This window comes from Poromitra crassiceps, assembly GCF_964638095.1.
Source record: "Poromitra crassiceps genome assembly, chromosome: 3".
NCBI classification, from domain to species: Eukaryota; Metazoa; Chordata; class Actinopteri; order Beryciformes; family Melamphaidae; genus Poromitra; species Poromitra crassiceps.
The window spans coordinates 3,499,455-3,519,800 of record NC_139625.1 but is presented as its reverse complement, the minus strand read 5'-3'; the positions used below and the strand labels follow the sequence as shown (position 1 = coordinate 3,519,800).

Sequence of the window (20,346 nt, the reverse complement as noted above, 5' to 3'; positions counted from 1 at the left end):
AGCATCTGATGACCTGCTTTGGAAACGTGTTATGACTTAGCATCTGATGACCTGCTTTGGAAACGTGTTATGACTTCGCATCTGAAGACCTGCTATGGAAACATGACTTAGCATCTGATGACCTGCTATGGAAACATGACTTAGCATCTGATCACCTGCTATGGAAACATGACTTAGCATCTGATGACCTGCTATGGAAACATGACTTAGCATCTGATGACCTGCTATGGAAACGTGTTATGACTTAGCATCTGAAGACCTGCTATGGAAACATGACTTAGCATCTGATGACCTGCTATGGAAACATGACTTAGCATCTGATGACCTGCTATGGAAACATGACTTAGCATCTGATGACCTGCTATGGAAACGTGTTATGACTTAGCATCTGAAGACCTGCTATGGAAACATGACTTAGCATCTGATGACCTGCTATGGAAACGTGTTATGACTTAGCATCTGATGACCTGCTATGGAAACATGACTTAGCATCTGAAGACCTGCTATGGAAACATGACTTAGCATCTGATGACCTGCTATGGAAACGTGTTATGACTTAGCATCTGAAGACCTGCTATGGAAACATGACTTAGCATCTGATGACCTGCTATGGAAACGTGTTATGACTTAGCATCTGAAGACCTGCTATGGAAACATGACTTAGCATCTGATGACCTGCTATGGAAACATGACTTAGCATCTGATGACCTGCTATGGAAACATGACTTAGCATCTGATGACCTGCTATGGAAACGTGTTATGACTTAGCATCTGAAGACCTGCTATGGAAACATGACTTAGCATCTGATGACCTGCTATGGAAACATGACTTAGCATCTGATGACCTACTATGGAAACATGACTTAGCATCTGATGACCTGCTATGGAAACGTGTTTAGCTTGTGTGAAGAACCGTCGCCCCAACTCTGTGTGTCTCCTAGATACCAGCCCACTTGACGCTGCGTATGGAGAGATGCTGGGCGACACCCACCAGTGACCCATACAGCCACATTCAGTACACCTTCATCCAGGACAGGTCTGGCTGATGTTATTTTATTACTATTTATTTTATTAAATATTATTTTTGGGGGCATTTGCCTTTATTATATAGGACAGTAGGTAGACAGGAAAGGTGGGGGAGAGAGAGAGAGGCAATGACATGCGGCAAAGAACCGCGGGTCGGATTCGAACCCGGGTCGGCTGCGCGAAGAACCGAGCCGTCGTGGTATGCGTCCTACCAGGTGGGCCACTGGCTGATGTTATTTTAAAATGAGCAGAAACACATCTGCAATTTGTAATGATGCATGAATAACAATAATATACACGCAAATTGCACCGCTGAATAGGAGAGTTTTTTTTTTATTGTTATCGCACAGTTTACACAAAAACATATTTTTTCACTCTGTATCTCACAGCTGATTAAAATAAATCGATTTTTGTTTTTTTATAGCAAAATATATTCGTATTTAGACGATATGTTGAAACATACCGTACGTACGTACACTGTTACCATGTTGTTTCATCACACTGGCAAACAGCACTTACCGGTAGTCCTCTTACGAGAGCACCGTTGAGATGTGAAATAAGAGAATTAGTTGCTTAGAGAGCTGGCCAGACAACAACTCTGGGGGCCGGCCCGGGTCATGTGACCGCTGTCTGAGGCCATATGCGTTTCAGCTCAACAGCTGTGCATGCCCTTGACAACCGGGCAGTATTTTGTACCGTTAGCAACGGCACAGCAATGAAATGCAGGAGGGGTTTCACAATGCCAGACGGGGAAAAGACTCAAACACAAAACCTGTCTTCTCGACTATCATGTTTGCATTGTTTTTGTTAGCTTTGCAATAAATCGCACAAGTTCAAGTCGGTTCACGAAACGCTGAAGCTGCTCCCGAATCGTTTCTCTCGCTGTGAATGTATTGTAATGGCGTTGTACGTGTATATCTCACTACCACCCCCCCCCCCCCTTCCTTCCCCTCTTTCGCTCAGCTGCCCGGTGTTGTCAAACGAACAGACCCTGACTGTGCTGAGGAACGGCCAAGGCCCAGAGGCCACGTTCAGGATACAAATGTTCAAGTTTGTGGGCAGCTCTTACACCGACGTCTTCCTCCACTGCAACGTCCAGATCTGCCACAACGCGCCGGGGGTCTGCCAGCCTGTGAGTCGGCTCGTGTCAGAACCATTCCTCACATTGGCATCATGGGCCGAGGAGGCCAGTCCAGACAAGCGGCCTGTGTGCAGCTTATGTCCTTAATATAGACTCAGCAGCCTCACATTGTTTTTCAGTTGGACGAGCTAGTGGCTGCTGGACGCCTGGCGGGACAGTGGTTCTTATTGTAGTGGAATAGAGAGCCAAAGTGAACGTCACTTCCTGCTTCAGCACTGTACCAGAGATTTTCATCCGCCATCTATTTTCCCATAGACATTTCGTAAAATGCTTATAAAAAAAAAATTGTTGTACTTGTTCAAACCAAACGGTTCAGATATATTTTTAGAATCGGGAGAGACCGTAGAACATTTCACTCGGAACCAAAACGTAAAAAAACAACAACATCTGAAAAATATTTTCTTTAAATCCGCAATTCTTTTTAATGTTTTGGTCCAGTGAAATGTTCTATGGTCTCTCCCGATTCTAAATATAGCTGAACCCTTTGGTTTGACCAAGTACAACTATTTTCTATAAGCGTTTTACGAAACGTCTATGGGAAAATAAATGGCGGATGAAAATCTCTGGTACAGTGCTGAAGCAGGAAGTGACGTTCACTTTGGCTCTCTATTGTAGTTGAATTAACGCACTGCTTGACAATGAGGCTGTATGTTGGCTGATAGCCCCTCTGTTCTCTGTCATTCACTGATGTGTTTGCCAATAAACAGAACTGTTCCGGTGAGGATGGATTTGCGAGGATGCGGAGAGACATCCCTCTGTCCCATACAGTATCTTATGGACCAATCAGACGACTCCTGGGAGAAAGGGACAAGCCCAGTCTGAGTATGTTCCCACTGATGTCTTTTGCACCATCTCCGTGACTCATTCATGGAGCGCAGTGGTTCTCAAAGTGGGGTCTGGGGACCCCCAGGGGGCCTTGGGTGGGGTGGGGGGTTCCAGGGGGTCCCCAGCAAAAAAGGCAACAATTTATTTTCACTATAATTCCATCCACAATTACAGAATGTATGACTATTTTGGCCATGGGTTTCATAGGACTTTCTTTAATAAAACATCTAAAAGCCAAACTCGTATCAGATGGGCAGTGTTGGGGGTCGTTACTCAAAAAAAACTAATACCGTATATTACACATTACATTATAAAAATGTAATTCCTTACTTTACTTAATGAATTACTCCTTGGAGAAAGTAATTTGTGACACTACACGTTACATTACTTTTGCGTTACGCCCGCAGCATCGCCTAAGATGTGGAGTAATGTGTATTATCTCCACGCCTCAAAAGTTCTAGACCGCACTGCCATCCCCCCCCCCCCCATCTGCCTCAAACTTCTATGAAAGTTGGTGCTACAATGGATTGGCCAGAGGGGCTCTACCTCTGATTGGCCTGAACCAGCCAATCATCACTCCTCATGCCTAAACCTAACCAATCCTCACACCTCCCCATCCCTCCAGCCCATCCATTCTAGCGTGTTGCGCAATCGTGCATGTAAAAGCACCGCACGTCTGACGTTTTTTCCATAATCCTGCAGATTCAATCTCAATCCTTCTGATAATGGGATTTATGTAACACAAGTAATGACATAGTGTTTGATTTAGTAACTGTAATGTGATTACTGGATTTAAGAACCGTTAAGTCTTACACTACTCGTTACAGACACATGTAATTTACTTACTTTACTTACCTTACTTGTGTAATGTGATTTACAGTAATGTGTTACTTTGTAATGCGTTAGCCCCAACACTGCAGATGGGGGACCCTGGGACAAAGTCTCATCAAATGGGGGTCCGTGGTCTAATTTGTGTCAATTTAGGGCTCCTTGAGGTGAGAGAAGTTTGAGAACCACTGATTAGACGAGCCAACTTTCAAAGCCTTGCAGATGCTACAACAATTGCTATGCGTCTGTGTCCTTTTCTCTGCAGATGCAGGAGGAGTCCCCCCTGTGGAGACCTTTGTCCTCGGCGGCCTGCTTGTCGTCTTGCTGCTGGTCACAGGGGTGTTTGGGAGGCTATGGCTTCGCTCCAGACGTTCCTACCCGGCGCAGGAAGCTCAGCTCACCCTGTCCAACATTCACCACATCTCAGAGGTGGCCTCATGAGTCAGGGGGCCTTGTAAACAAACAAATGGACGGACGGACAAACACACACATACACACACACACACACACACACGATTTATGATCATAATGAAATGCCTTGCATATATTTCTCTGTTTGAAACTAATTTCTTGTTTTGTAAAAAAAAAAAGCAACAAAACTTAATAAAGATTTTCTCCAAGTGTTGTCCTTGATTCTTTCATTGTAAAAGTATCTGCCTAAGATTTTGTCCCAGGGTCCCCCATCTGATACGATTTGTTGCTTTCAGATGTATTACAGAACAGAATACAGAAAGTGTATGAAACCCATGACCTATAATATGGATATATAGTCATACATAATTGTGTTTCTCATGGATGGAATTATAGGAGAAAATAAAGTATTCATTTTTGCTGAGGACCACCTGGGCGTCCCTGGACCTCACTTTGAGAACCACTGAAAGCATCATAACGCCGATATGTGCGGTGACATGTACAGTATACTATCTTGTGGGTTATTCCCCCAGCCGGTCTATTTCAGTGCGCTCTCATCAGGTCTGCGCGCGTCGCTTCTTCGCCCCAATGTGACTGGTCTTTCGCTTGATGACGTCATACTCTAGCGCCCCACACACTTTTAGGATCAACACAAACGCCGACTCAGAACATACAGCGAAGGTCTCAGATAGCAAAGTAGAAACCAGTCACAGCCTGCTCTCATAAAGGAGACGTGAGTCTGTGGCACTGAGCTATTTTTATAGCTCGCGTTTTTTCGCGTTGTTTCTCTGAGAGTTGAGATCAGGTCCAAGATCAGACAAGAGCCGTGCCCCCTTTATTCGGGTAAGCAGTTTTCTAAAAGCTAACTTATTAGCTGGCTAGCCCACTCGGCACTGTAGCTGCTAGCTGATGCTAGCTAGCTCGCTGGCTGGCCATGTTGTTGATGTTGTTGGGCTTTTGTGTAACAAAGTTTTGTGTCCCGTCAGAGCAGCTTCGAATGAATCAGTGGCGCTTTTATACCTCCATGCAAACGACCGTTTGGATGTTAAACAAGTTTCCCTCGTTAATCCCTAAGATCAACGTGTGTTGTTCAATCGCCATAACACCGGGTCCTGTTTGTGTTTTTAGCTGTTTGCTCATTTGCCAGCTACGCTTGCGTAATTTAGCTATTAGCTAGCTATTGTTGTTGGCCCATGGCTGCAGTGTGACTCGAACAATGGCTCTTGTGTGTGGCGTTGCGGTATGGGCTTTGGGCTAGCAACGTCATTGTTGTGGTCCTCTAAATTATTATTTGCCGTCTTTTAGCCAGGACACCTCATCTTACAGAGCCCTTAAGTCGAACCAACCTCAAAGTGTTTAACCTCATGGGTCTATTTTTTGCTGTTGGGCAAACAGTCTGCATAGCATGTTCACATTCTCAAAGTTTTGTTGTCAGACTTGTCATCAAACAACATAATGGGGGAGTTGCTTCTGAGAGTCAGAGGTGAGGGGGTCAAGTGTACAGTGCCCTCAGGTCCTCCCAAGAACCAGTGTGACCGCCATGTAACCTGAGAGAGGAGGAGTGTTGTCAACTGTTATTGGAACAGCTACTAGTCAACATGTTTATGGGTCGACATGTCTAGGAATTAACTCGGGACTACTTCACATGTTTCACATCGGAGGGTTGAAGAATGGTAGCATCAGGGTTATGTCCCAACACTTGACTGGTGGCCAGGCTTACAGCATGAAAACATTGAGGGATCAGTGCTTCTCATAGTTCTCAACTTGTGAAAATGTATGAAACGTGTGTTTTTGCTTGCGTTTGTTTCAGGGTTGGAAAACTTCACCCCTTTTTTTCCTGGAAGCACCACTCGGACAAGGAGCAGCTACGTGAACATGGAGAGCCTGCACACCCACTGCCTCAAGTGCATCAACAGAAGGTGCATGACGAGGCCAGAGACTGGCGTTTCCTGCGACCTCGTTGGCTGCCATCTTGTCTGTGGGGCCGTTTTTCACGCGTGCAAAATAGAGGAACATCGCCTACTGTGTCCGTATGAAAGGGTGCCTTGCCTAAATAGTGGATTCGGCTGTCCGTTCACTATCGCTGGCATCAAGATGGCCGAACACCTCGCGATGTGCCCGGCAAGTGTGGTGTGCTGCACCATGGAGTGGAACCGCTGGCCCGTGAGCTATGCCGACCGCAAGTCCTACGAGAACTTGAGCAAAGACTTTGACGAGGTGGAGCAGCTAGACATGGCCCTGGCGCTGCAAGACCAGAGGATGCTGCTAGAGTCTCTGAAGGTGACGACCAACGTGTCGAAGAACGGGGATAAGCGAGACGACGAAAGCGGCAAGATGGCCACCGCGTCAAGACGACCGCCAGAGACGACGTCGAGCAACGGAACAGTGGACATGGAAGAAGAGCCCTACAATGACTTGTATAAGGCCTCGGTGGAGACGAGCAGAAGTTTGGCAGTTGCGTTGGACATCCTCTCCAATTCCAAGGACGTCGGTGTGATCGTGGGCAATTTAAACGGGGAAAAGACCGACAAGAACGGAGCGCTTCACAATGGAGAAAATGGCGATAGCCGTCGTGATTTTGCCGTGGCGGATGTGAAGAATGTAGATATGAAGGAGAGTGACTCGGATTCGGATTCGGATTCAGAGTGTGTGCAGCTCGGAGCAGTGGGCGGAGTGGATTGTGCGGCGGGGACGGACGGGGAGGACGACGAGATCGGCTGGGTGGAGGAGAACCAGTTTGTCGAGTTGTTTCTCGAAGACACGAAGGAGGACATCGTCGTCAACCAGCCAATCAGTAACTCCTACTATGTCCGGCCGGAGTTGCCTTATCATCATTCCATGCCTCCGTGCCTAGCACTGGAAGTTCCGGAACCGCCCCCCGTGCCCCAACCGGGACCGCTTTCGCCGCCGTTGCCGCCGTTCCTGCTGCCCGAGCACGCCGTGCGGAATAATTTGCTACACCACCTGCCCATTGAGCTGGGCTACCGGTGTCTGGAGCGTAAGCTGCAGAACGTAGACGTGCTTCGAGGCATCGGCGTGTTCACGTTCAACGGACGACGGTGCCTGCTGTCGGACTACAACTTGTTCCGGGCCAAGATGGAGGACAAGGCCGTCGACACGTCGGACCTGGAGGTGGCGGACGACCCCATGGGCCTGCACGGCATCGACCTCATCACCGCGGCGCTGCTCTTCTGCCTCGGCGACTCGCCGGGGGGCCGCGGCATCTCGGACAGCCGGTTCGTGGACGGCTACCACATCGACTTTGGCACGCAGACGTTCTCCTTCCCCTCGGCCATACTCGCCACCAACACCATGGTGGGCGACATCGCCTCGGCGTCGGCCTGCGACCACGCCAGCCCGCAGCTCTCCAACCCGAGCCCCTTCCACACCCTCCGGCTGGACCTGGTGCTCGAGTGCGTGGCCCGCTACCAGACCAAGCAGCGCTCCATGTTCACGTTTGTGTGCGGCCAGCTGTTCCGACGCGACGAGTTCTCCTCCCACTTCAAAAATGTCCACGGGGACATCCACGCCGGCCTCAACGGCTGGATGGAGCACCGCTGCCCCCTGGCCTACTACGGCTGCACCTACTCCCAGAGGCGGTTCTGCCCCTCTGTGCAGGGCTCCCGGGTCATCCACGACAGGCACCTGGGCTCTTTCGGGGTGCGGCCCGGTCTGCCGCTGAGAGCCGGGGACAACCTGAACCTGCCGAGGAACGCCTGTCGCTTTGGCTCCCACTGTGACCATCTCAGCAGTCTGCCGTTTGAGCTGTTGCAGCATGTCGCCAGCTTCCTGGACGGCTTCAGCTTGTGTCAACTGTCCAGGGTGTCCCGCACCATGAGAGACGTGTGCGCCAGCTTGCTGCAGATGCGCGGCATGGTGGTCCTGCTGTGGGGGAAGAAGCGGCGTGCCGATGGCTCTTCTTCGTGGCAGATAACGGATAAGGTGAGTCCTTGAGTGAGTTATTTCCTGCAAATATAACGAGCACATTATGTAGTAGGTAGGGCTGGGTATCGCCAATGATTTCCCGATACGATTCTGATTCACAAGGTCCCAAGTCGATACGATACGATTCAATATCGATATTTGAGTTACAATACCAGTTTTGCTTTGATAATGGAAGAGATTCTCAAAGAACTAATGCTGTAAATTGTACAAGGAACCCTCTAACCTGGTGCATTATTAAAAAATATTAATATTTACATTAAGAATTGACCATAAAGCAAACAGTTACATCATGTCATTATTTTTTATTTAAACATGACCAACATAGTCATTCAACATCTTATCTTTCTTTACAGTCTTCTGTCTCTTTCTTTACAGTCTTCTGTGAGAAGCCAAACAAATTTAGATTTCCACTATACAACAGAATCATTGAACAGCAGCGTGTTGTAAACTGTGTTTCATAAAGTATAAATGCTTTGTAAATCAAATCAAATAAAATACAGCTCATGAACATTTCCAGTTCACAAACATTATAGTGCAAACAGATTTGAGGTCTGTACATCTGGCTCATGGTGCATGCACAATGCACATGTCGCCTACAGTATTTATGTTTTTGTTTCAACTACAAACATAAATAAACATCAACTTGAAACTATGTTTTAACTACCACACACAGCCTATAATATTATAGCCTATGTTTATTTTATTTTTTTAATTGTAAAATGCATTTTAAAAGATCGATACTGGGATTTATGTATCGATACTTGTTCCTTCACGTGAATATCGATTCAATATCGATATATCGATTTTTTTTAACCCAGCCCTAGTAGTAGGGCCATGTGATTTCCGCAAAACGTAAAAAACGGACGGATTCATGCAATTTGGTAACTGTAAAACATGGAATCTTGCAGAATTTTCCATAATTTGGCTGAAATGGATAAAAGTAGGCCTAATGATCAAAATCAAAAGTAGACCTAATTATTGTGGTAACCTACCATAAATGATTTCATAATTGTAAAATAGGCCTAGAGAAATGATTGTTTTCGATTGGGGTGTTTTCAGAGGGGGGTCGATCTTGTGTGGGACCCTTATGTCACCTCTCAATATGGTTTTCACTTTGAGAAACATGTCAAAGAGGCTGTCTGAGAGTAGCCTGGGTAAACCCATCCCCCACGTGACCTGCTCTCAGACCTGTTCTCAGTCGCTAGTGACTGGGAACTGAGAGAGCAGGTCACGTGGGAGCTGGGTTTACCTAGGCTAGTCTGAGAGGGCCATGTCATAAAAAAAAATCTATCCTCACCCCTAAATTAAAATTAAGATGGAAAAAACGGAATTGGGAAAAATTAAACGGAATATATATACCGGTAGTCATTGATAGTTTGAATTTATAGATTTTGTTCAACAATAGAAATTGAAGTTGACAGTTGACAGGTGTTCTGAAAAGTCCTCGAATTTGGTGTGGGAATCCTGATATGCCAGCAAGCGTCAGCCTAGGTAAGACGTTGGTCTCTGTGAAAAGTAACGGGTTGGTTGATTCTCTGTTGTTCGTTTGTCCAAATCAGGTGTGGCGCTTCAGCACAGCCTTCGGTACGGTGAACGAGTGGAAGTTTGCCAACATCTCCAGCATGGCCGACCATCTGAAAAAGTGCAAGTTCAACACGATCGCACGTCGGGAGGAGGCCATCCCTCTGCCGTGCATGTGTTTCACCAGGGAGCTCACAAAAGAGGGACGCTGTTTACGTTCAGTCCTCAAGCCAGTGGCATGAGCGCTTCTTAAAGATACAATCCGCTTTTTGGGACTATCTTAAACTGTCATAATAGAGAGGCAAAGTGACCGCCGACTTCCTGCCTCAGCACTGTACCAGAGATTTTCTTATCCGCCATTTATTTTCCCATAGACATTTCGTAAAATGCGTATTAAAAAAATTGTTTTCCTTGGTCAAACCAAACGGTTCAGCTATATTTACAATCGGGAGAGATCCATAGAACATTTCACTCGGACCAAAACTTCAAATCGGCAATCTTTTTTACGTTTTGGCTCTGAGAGTTAAATGTTATGTGGTCTCTCCTGTTTCTAAATATATCTGAACCGTTTGGTTTGAACAAGTAAAACTATTTTACGAAATGTCTATGCTGAAGCAGGAAGTAGGCGGTCACTTTGACTCTCTATAACTCCACATGCAGGTGTATTTTACTCCAGTGTTTACAAACATTGTCAATTTAAGCCTCTTCCAAACCTCAAAATACCCGAGAAACTCATGGTTAACTGGCATCACTGTTAGTCCAGTTTTGTTTCACAGTGGAAGAAAAACTAATTCTCTCCAATCCCCATAAATGACCATGTTAGCAAAGCCAGTGGTGGTGGGGCAAGAGAGAGCCAAAGTGAACGTCACTTCCTGCTTCAGCACTGTACCGGAGATTTTCATCCGCCATTTATTTTCTCATAGACATTTCGTAAAATGCTTATAAAGTGGGAAAAAAAATACATTGAAGATATATTCTGTTTTGTAACTGCTTGTACACAGATATAAAACTCCAAGTAGCTCCCCACTTTTTCACTTTGTATACTATTGCCTTTTGAGCTGATTTGGTCCACACTTTTTGTGATTTCCTGTCAAATGCTTATGAAAATAGTTTTACTTGTTCAAACCAAACGCTTCCGTTATATTTAGAAACAGGAGAGACCACATAACATTTCACTCGGACCAGGACGTAAAAAAAAAAAAAAACGGATTTAAATCAAATGTTTTTTCTAGCTTTGTTTTGTTGTTGTTTTGGTCCCAGCAAAATGTTCTATGGTGTCTCCCGATTCTAAATATAGCTGAACCGTTTGGTTTGCCCAAGTACAACTATTTCTATAAGCATTTTACGAAATGTCTATGGGAAAATCTGTGGTACAGTGCTGAAGCAGGAATGTGACGTTCGCTTTGCCTCTCTATTGTGTTTCAACAGAGGCTGCCACACTTCAATCACAGACTATAAACAGGCAAATGAAAGTGCTCGCCTTCCACTCCAATGGATATACTAATACCAATGTACTGAAGATCGACTCTAACATACTCTCACCAAGTGTAAATACTCTGATGTTTTGATGTAGAGTTTTTATTTTTATATCGGCACTGTGCTGCATTGGAGACGAGGGGAGAGCCTTAACTTATCATACACTTGATTTAATCATTTCTTCTAGTCATAAAGGTGAGATTTCCCAACTGCTTCCTGCCGGGAACGGTTTACTGGTATCTCTTCCCTTTTGAACGGTTTTTATATCTGACCTTGATACCTAGAGAGAGAGACCACCATACCACGTTGTGCCCGAAGCTCCTAGTTTTCATTTAGACTTCATCGTCGTGGCTTTAATTCTGCATTTTTAAGATACTGACCAAACATCCAACTGTACACAACGCATGCCAATTGTAAAGGCTGAACTGAACGTGTTCAACGTAAGCTGTTGATTGGATTTCTTTTTAACCAGCATAATATAGCATTCCAACTCCATTTGGATGTTGGGTGTGTTTTGATCCAGCAGGGGGCACTGAAGCCACTGTTTGGGCCATCTATGCCTTGACGCCTATCTCACTTCTGACAAATATGCAGGCATGTTATACAGAGTGGGGAATGAATTAACACTAGCCAGCCACCAGTCAAATGGCAAATACATTTTGGCGGTGGTTGGCAAAGTTTCTCTATTCTACCAGCTACTTTGCCAGCCTCTGTGTGTGGAGGTTACTTTCCATTCTAAAAAAAAAAAGCAGTTTGGCTGGTGAAATAGTAATCGTACTTGGTGAATTTTTTGGAACCTGAATGTCAGACCTCGAAACCCTGCGGGCCAGGAGGTTAATCTAACGGGCACATGCTCCCCTCTGGTAACGAGCATCACTAATTATATTCATATTTGTTATTTATCGTGGTTATATTTTTAACAAAACTTTTTTTTTTTTCTTTTTTTGGCACTACACGTCCACTGTGTTCACATGTTTGTTTGTGTCTCAGGGTTGTAGCATGAAGCTGCATCAGTGAGTGCTGGCCATAGCAGTAAGTTGTGTGTGTAGTCTACAAAATTGCTGAAATGACGCAATGACTTGTCAGCTACAGTACTTTGATTATTGTGGGGTCTTAGAACTGACTGGTGTACCACTCAGTATTAATAACTAACGGTGTGTATTGCAGTGCCGGACTAACCATTTACATGTCTTCAGCGTCCAAATCCTCGTGTTTTTTTTTTAATGTGAGGAATTGAATTAGGCTGTCAGCTGAAATATTTTTGAATGTGCCGTCAAACCATGAAGTCGTCAGTCTTGTTTAATTATATTTTTGGATATTAGATATTTTTATGTTTGGATTGAAAAAAAAAAAAATCCAGTTTAACAAGGTGTGAAAATACACTAGATGAAAGGTTTTGTTCCCTTATGTGAAGAATAGCTGCAAAAAGAATTGGAAAATGGGCAGAAAATTGACATGGCATAATAACCAATAGTTGGTGAGGAAAGTGGAAAGGTTTTGATATTCATTGAGAATCCCCCCCCCCCCCCATATTTCCCCATATTTTGGAAGTTTGTTGTAAAGCCCAAACATGATTTGAACTGCAAGCTATCTTTTGATTTTCCTTGTTTATTTTGATTTTATTTTTTTACCGGTACTCTTATTTGAGATGACAAATTTGCCTAAGTAAGATTGTCTAGGTTTGTATTTGAAATGTTGATTTGCACATGATAGTATGTACTGTAAATCATAGTGCTGGGGGGGGTGATTATTGCTCAAATAGTGGGAATATCCCCCTCGTTTTCTGCATGTGAGTGAGATGTATTTGAAGAAAGTGATTCAGCCCAGTCACATACTCTGACTCTGACCATGTATTTCTCAGCATCAGAGTTAGTACATTTTCATACAAACTGTTACATGCTGCTTCTTCTTTAACTTGTATCATAACTGATTCCAGTTTGAATGGATCACATGTTTAGGGGGCCACTCCATGACCTCATTCTTCAGGTTTAAAGGGACAGCTCACCCTAAAATGCAAAATACATATTTTTCCTCTCACCTGTAGTGCCATTTATCCATCTAGATTGTATTGCGACAGTTGTCTGAGTTTTGAAGATATTGACTGGAGAGATGTCTGTCTGGATGGAACTCTGCTTGTGGTGCTCAAACCGTGAAAAAAATAAATTTGAGAAACTCAACAGCAAATGTCTCTTTCCAGAAATCGTAACCCGGTTACTCAAGATAATCCACAGACCTTGTTGTGAGCAGTTTTATGTAGGAACTATATATATATATATACAGTATATATATATATATATACTGTATATATATATATGTATGTATACTGTGTACATATGTATATAAAGAGACATTGCTGTTGAGTTTTCCCATTGTATTTTCTTTTTGGCGCTTTGAGCACCACAAGCCGAGTGAGTGCCATCCAGTTCCATTGTATTGGAGAGAAGGCAGACATCTCTACGGCTGATATCTCCAAAACCCAGACTACTAACACAAAACAATCTAGATGGATAAATGGCACTACAGGTGAGAGGAAAAATATGTATTTTGGATTTTAGGGTGAGCTGTCCCTTTAAGCCTTTGTAATGTGTGGCTGGAATGCGGACCTAATAAGTAATATCTTGGTCTGTTTGGGTTCACACACACAAACCTGCAGCAATGACACAAATATGGCACATTTGTAGCACAACTTATGCGTTTGCCTTTCTAGGGATGGCAGCAGTCTTTGCAGGTGCCTGGAGTAGATCAATGTTTTCATCAGCATTCAGAGTTTCAGTTTTCACTCGTGCTGAAGTGTGTTTTCATCGAGTTATGCCAGCATCGTTGTTTGACCGTCTGAAGCATTTTAATAAAGAGTCTATCCGTTTTTAAAAGTGGCTTTTTGGCCTTTATTCTGTGCCATCAAAGGCCCATGTGTATGCAGCTTTTCATTCACAAGCAGCATGACACCAGCTGATTTCACAAGTTCTCCATTTCAGAATATCCTGGACATGTTTAAGACAGAAGCTGTTTCAGTATGAGGTTTGTTACTGTCTTGCATGGCCTGTGATGCCTCTACTATTCTCCAAGCTTTCCCAGTGTGGGATTCATAATACTGCTGCTGATGGGTTCCTATGCAAGTATGGAATTTGATTTGAGTATTTTCCAGGTCTGGAAATTTTGGAAAAAAGGGAAAGAATATGGACAAATTACAGTATTTGTGTTTCCAGACTAATGTTTATTGGGACTATCTTGAGTGTTTGTTTTTCTAAATAATAAAATTCAGAAGTTAGTAATAGAAGCAAGTGTTTTTTTTTATCATGGCATCAGAATGTAACATGTTAAACAGTTGGATTTAAAAACCATTTAGCATAAGCATAAGCATCTATTCCCAATCCCAACCCAACCTGGTCTCACTCCCGGGGAAATATCAAAATACGCCACTTTGTCACGCCCCCCTCGGCATCGTGCTGACGTCACGTGACGTGAAAGACTGTTGCACAGTTGATTTCACTACTGTTGACTGTAAGTCGCCTTTGAGAAAAGCGCCTGCTAAATGACATAACGTAATGTACCACCTTGTTTAAGATGGCCTGTAGATTCAAGAATTTTCAAAGTTCAACAATTCTACACATACAATAAACAAAACATTCATTTGGGACCCGTCCAAAAAAAAAATCACAATCATAATATTTTGTTTTTAGGAAAAGCGATACTTTTATTCTGCACCTTTCTAAGAGCTCAGTGGATGTATTGTGATTTTCATCACACACTAAACATTTATGGTGTTACTTTGTTGATGTTATGGAAACACTTTATAATAACTGCACACTATTAAGCATGAGTTAAGTATTACTAGGCTACTTAATTAATCGTGTAGTATAAAGCATTGTTCATACATACTGAGCGTTAGTAATTCATAAAGACAGTTATGTTTGATTCCTGATTAAAAAGCTAATCTATAATGTATTTAATGATTGTGTTTCATCAAATTTTTAAATGCTTTGTGAGGCATAGATAGCCCTCACTTCAGATGAGGTCACACAAACCCACCTTAACTAACAACTACCAACTACCTACCTTACATGGGGCATGCCCAGGGGGTCTGAATCTTGTCAAAAAGTGGCCAGTAAATCTGCCATTTAAGATCCTATGCTTTTGATGCAACCTATCCTCTACTGCAGTGGTTCCCAAACTGGGGTACGCGTACCCCTAGGGGTACGTGGAGGTACTACACGGGGTACGCCAAAATAAATCTGACCCCCCCGGCAAAGTTAAACCCACACAGGTGCACAGCAGGTGAAGGCCGAGTCCCGGCGGTCCAAAGCAGATCCAGGGCCTCAAGTGGGGCGATGTTTAGCAGAGCAAACAGTACCGTTAGCGGTGCTAGCCTCGCAGCTAGTAGTGTGAACACAGGCGCTTGCGCTGGTCAAAGTGATGGTGAATCCGAGCCCGAAGCCCGAAAAAGAAAAGCGAATTTGTTTGCATCCCTGTGTTATGAGAGGACTTTTTATGAGGCTGAATAAACAGCAAAATTGTTAAAAACACTGTCATGTCTTCATATTTAACATCATATGAGAGTTGCCCGTCTGTGGAGGTCTAGGGGGGTACGCGACAGGAGGTTGAATGCTCCAGGGGGTACATGACTTTAAAAAGTTTGGGAACCACTGCTCTACTGGGAACCATTGAAGCTGAGGGAACTGGGACCTGTGTCACCCAGCCCTACATTATATACTGCTCTCAGCAGTCTATTCTGTGCTACTTGCAATTTCTGTTTTAAGGCCTTGTTAAGGCTCCATGAACTAACAGGGTCGTTCAGGTGACACTAAGGCCTTGTTAAGGCTCCATGAACTAACAGGGTCGTTCAGGTGACACTAAGGCCTTGTTAAGGCTCCATGAACTAACAGGGTCGTTCAGGTGACACTAAGGCCTTGTTAAGGCTCCATGAACTAACAGGGTCGTTCAGGTGACACTAAGGCCTTGTTAAGGCTCCATGAACTAACAGGGTCGTTCAGGTGACACTAAGGCCTTGTTAAGGCTCCATGAACTAACAGGGTCGTTCAGGTGACACTAAGGCCTTGTTAAGGCTCCATGAACTAACAGGGTCATTCAGGTGACACTGGACTAGGCAGGGTGTCTCCAGTAAACTTGTCGTGCTGGTGGTATCTAGTTCTGGAACTAACCTTACCCACAATTTCCAAGGCCATCATGGAAGCTCCCCCTATGTTCCCATCATCAGTAGTCTCCCTTGCCAGACTACATCATCACCAGTGACATCATCATCACTGTCATCACTCTGTCCCCAGATACAAACAAAACACAAACTAGTTAGTTATAGTTATAGTTGTAGGTACTTTATTGTCCACAAGGGGAATTTAGTTTTGTTCAAGTAAACAAGACAATGTATAAAAAAAGTTGATACAAAATATCACATTCAAAGGCCACAATGCATTATAAAAGTTCTAAAAGTGCTCTGTGATTTAAGTCAGTGCAAAGATTTGATTGACGCACAGGAAAGATGATAGTGTGTGCGTGTGTTTGGGGGGGGGGGGGGGGGGGCGTCTCCCTCGACCTCTCCTGGCTCAAACGCAACAATAACGGGCCTTTAATGTCTGGAGTTCTAGCATCAGGGCGTCGTTCTGTTTCTCCAGATCGGCCTCGCGTTGTTCCAGACGCTGGACGTAGTCCTTTCTGTTCCGGCGACATAGCCGGGCGGCCTCTTTGTTTTGTGCCAGCCGGTACTCCTTCATGCCAGCTGGAGACAGTCCCACCGGAGTGACGGTCCTCACTCGGCGGGTCCATGAAGACAGGGAGCTGGAGCTGGCTGCTGCTGATGTGCTGGTGATGATCTGGTCCCCGTCTCCTCCCGCTGCACCTTCTTGTACCACCACCACCACCACCTGGTCGCTGGGCGCCATCTGCTGACGACCCTGAGGTGTCTGGTGGTGGGTGTACTGGGGCGTGCTGATGGGTCTTTGCTGGGCTGCTGAGTTGGCGGCCATGGTGACCGGCGGCACTAGGCCCTGCATGTCGCCTTGCTGTGGCCAGTTCATGAACTGAGCGATGATGCTGCTCCAGTCGACTGTGGAGGCAGCAGGGCTGTCGTCGTCGTCATCATCGCCGTATCCCTCGGTGAGTAAGTCTATTACGGCCGTTAACGGCTGTAACGTTGCTACTAGTTCCTCCATCTTCACTTTCACTTTCAAGAAAGTAATTATGCCCTAATATGCTCTTGTTCACAGCGTGGAGCTAAAAACACGTGCCGTTAATAGACCAAGTTAGATAACAAATAACTTTAAGCTGGGCCAGCCAGGTGCTCTTATATAGCCGACGGCCGCAATCCGCAAACTAGTCTGACGTCATTTATGACGTCATAAATGACGTCAGACTAGTTTGCGGATTGCGGCTGGCCAATAGGGTTCTGTTCAAATCAGAGGACAGTACATACCCATACAATACCCTGTTCAAGACAACTCCGACCGCTGGAAAAAATGGGTTCCGACCTGTAAAAAGTGAATTGAACGGTTGTTCAGGCCAGAATTACAGCTAGGAAATTCGGGTATCATTCAGAGCTCCGGTTTCTCCGAGTTGAAATCACAAAATGATTATAAAGACGTTTGTTGACGTTTTAACACACAATTTGAGGTCTCAATGATGTAATGTTAACGTTTCATATGTGTTTGTGTCATCTGTGTTTCGCTCTGTGTGAAATTCAACATTCAGCATGTTCGGTTAGCATTGTTCACTAGTAGGTAGCTACCATGCTAACATGGGTTGCTATAGCAACAGTTTGGGTTTCCCGGTGCAGCGTGAACGCAAATCTGTCTGGCCGGAGGTTCCGCGTTGAAACTTAGGCTACCTGAGTTGTCTTGAATGCAATGCGGTATTACTTCCCCATGAGTCACAGCTGTTTCCTGTGTTGTTGTTGTTGTTGTTGTTGTTGTTGTTGTTGTTGTTGTTGTAGATATTGAAAAAATCATGATCATGATGATCTTAATTTATACAACAGTCCATTTGATTGGACAAGAGGGATCCTAGCAGTGCTGATATTTCATGATAACAGCACTGCCACTTCACTGTGTATAATATCACAGCCTGTTAGCTGCTGATTTGCTCCACAATCACAAAGTAAAACCCTTTTCAAAATATGCGTTATTTTGATCAACTGACCTTACAACGGGGCTCTATAGAGTTACTTGTGTCTAGTAAAATTATTAGGAGAAGGAGAGCCAGCACACAAAAATGTCCTTTCGTTTAGTTTATTCCAGCTTGACACCAGGTACAGCACACACACGGACGTTTCAGCCTAACGGCCTTCTTCAGCGTGTTGCTGTGTCAGGCGGAGATGACGTTTAAATACACTGAGAACGGAAGTACTTTCAATAAACGAAATATCAAAATTCACTTACAATATATAAAGAATTCAAGAACCAAGCAATACACAACACAAAAGTTCCATTATCAAAGAAAATGTCTACATACAACAATGTATGCATATATAAATGACAATAGTCTGGTCAGTCCCACTGTGTGGGAGAGCAGAACCAGGCCTAGGTAAAGGCCCTGCTGTATTCAAAGTGACAGGTAGGCGGAGTAAGCCAGGTCTGGACTACAGATAGATACAAAACAAAATACAGAATACAATAGAATAGTAAAATTATTAAAACCTCATAAAGATAAGGCTGTTTCTGATAGTTTGCTAAACAATACTAGGGCTAATCTGTTAGCGAGCTATCGGGCGAGCTTCTTCCTCTGCTGCTTCTAATAGCTTTGTGGCAGACTAGATGCCTTGCTTGCTTGGTGCCTCTCACTGGTTGGAAATATGACTGTTTCTGCTTGCTTGGTAACTAACACTAGTGGCACTAGTGTTAAGTTATTAGTTAGTTGTTGGTTCAATCCCTGCAGCAGACCGGCTTCAGAAATGTTCACATTATAAATTGCTGACTGTCAGATGTCAGCAGTTATTTATCTTTATCATCAGTCGTTTTGAACACTGATATCAATAAGCTGATGAAGGAGACTGGACAGTCCCTGAGCTCTAGCTCAGTCAGATAAACAGCTGCATGGTGTGTAGTTGTTCACTGGTTCAAATCCTGTCTGTCTCACTCTTTAGGCTTTCAAATCAGATGCCAAAGCCCAAACGAAATATATACAGAGCGGCAAAGTGAACGTCACTTCCTGCTTCAGCACTGTACCAGAGATCTTTTTCCGCAATTTATTTTCCCATACACATTTCATAAAATGCTTATGAAAATAGTTTTACTTGGTCAAACCAAACGGCTCAGCTATATTTAGAATCGGGAGAGACCATAGAACATTTCATTCGGACCAAAACTAAAAAACAACATCGAAAAAATATTTTCTTTAAACCCAATTTTTTTTTTTACGTTTTGGTCCGAGTGAAATGTTATGCGATCTCTCCTGTTTCTAAATATATCTGTATCGTTTGGTTTGAACAAGTAGAACTATTTCTATAAGCATGTTAGGAGATGTCTATGGGAAAATGAATGGGAGACCAGCCCCCTCCCAGCTCCAGCTAGTGGTGGAGAAGCAGGAATCGAACCAGCCACCCGCTGGCTTCTATGTGGTCGACAACTCCATCACACCACCAGCTCCCCTTCGCTCTCACAGCTCTTCTCTTTTATCACTTTCCTCTGCCTGTCGCCGTTCAAAACTGCCTGAGGCTCGAACCCACAACCTCAAAACTGCCTCGAGGCTCGAACCCACAACCTCAAAACTGCCTCAAGGCTCGAACCCACAACCTCAAAACTGCCTGAGGCTCGAACCCACAACCTCAAAACTGCCTGAGGCTCGAACCCACAACCTCAAAACTGCCTCAAGGCTCGAACCCACAACCTTAATGCTGCTGGGCAGCAATCAAACTCTGTGAGCCACTGGCTCACATTTCTTAAGACAGGTTTTTTCTCAGATTATTTCACTCTTTTGTCTCTGGGTGTCCACTTTCTAAACTCTCTAACTGACTCAGGCTCAAACCCACAACCTCAAAACTATACAGCTGTCAAACTCTGTGAGTGTCACAAGGTCAAGTCATATCTGTCAGAGCTTTTCAGTCTTCACTTGAGAAGTTCTTCAAAGTCCAAGCTTTCACTGAGGCTCAAACCCAGAACCTCAGAAGCTCGACGTGCTTCATCACTCTGCTATCCGCTTTGCTACAAATGCTCCCTTCAGTACCTACA

The 20,346-nt window shown here is 44.4% G+C and overlaps 2 protein-coding genes across 2 annotated transcripts; both read left to right on the top strand.

Moving 5' to 3' along the window:
* Window positions 1-934: 934 nt before the first annotated feature.
* LOC310774381 (uromodulin) lies at window positions 935-4,274 on the top strand. Its single transcript, XM_083634443.1, has 4 exons — window positions 935-1,036; window positions 1,990-2,158; window positions 2,875-2,989; window positions 4,086-4,274. The coding sequence occupies exons 1-4, from the start codon at window positions 966-968 to the stop codon at window positions 4,259-4,261; spliced, it is 531 nt and encodes a 176-aa protein (XP_083490569.1). The 5' UTR covers window positions 935-965; the 3' UTR covers window positions 4,262-4,274.
* A 1,832-nt stretch (window positions 4,275-6,106) lies between these two features.
* On the top strand, window positions 6,107-9,939 carry fbxo30a (F-box protein 30a; the record flags this gene model as incomplete). Its single annotated transcript, XM_083633822.1, has 2 exons — window positions 6,107-8,173; window positions 9,736-9,939. 2 exons carry the CDS (start codon window positions 6,107-6,109, stop codon window positions 9,937-9,939), a joined length of 2,271 nt encoding a protein of 756 aa, XP_083489948.1.
* Between the last annotated feature and the right edge of the window lie 10,407 nt (window positions 9,940-20,346).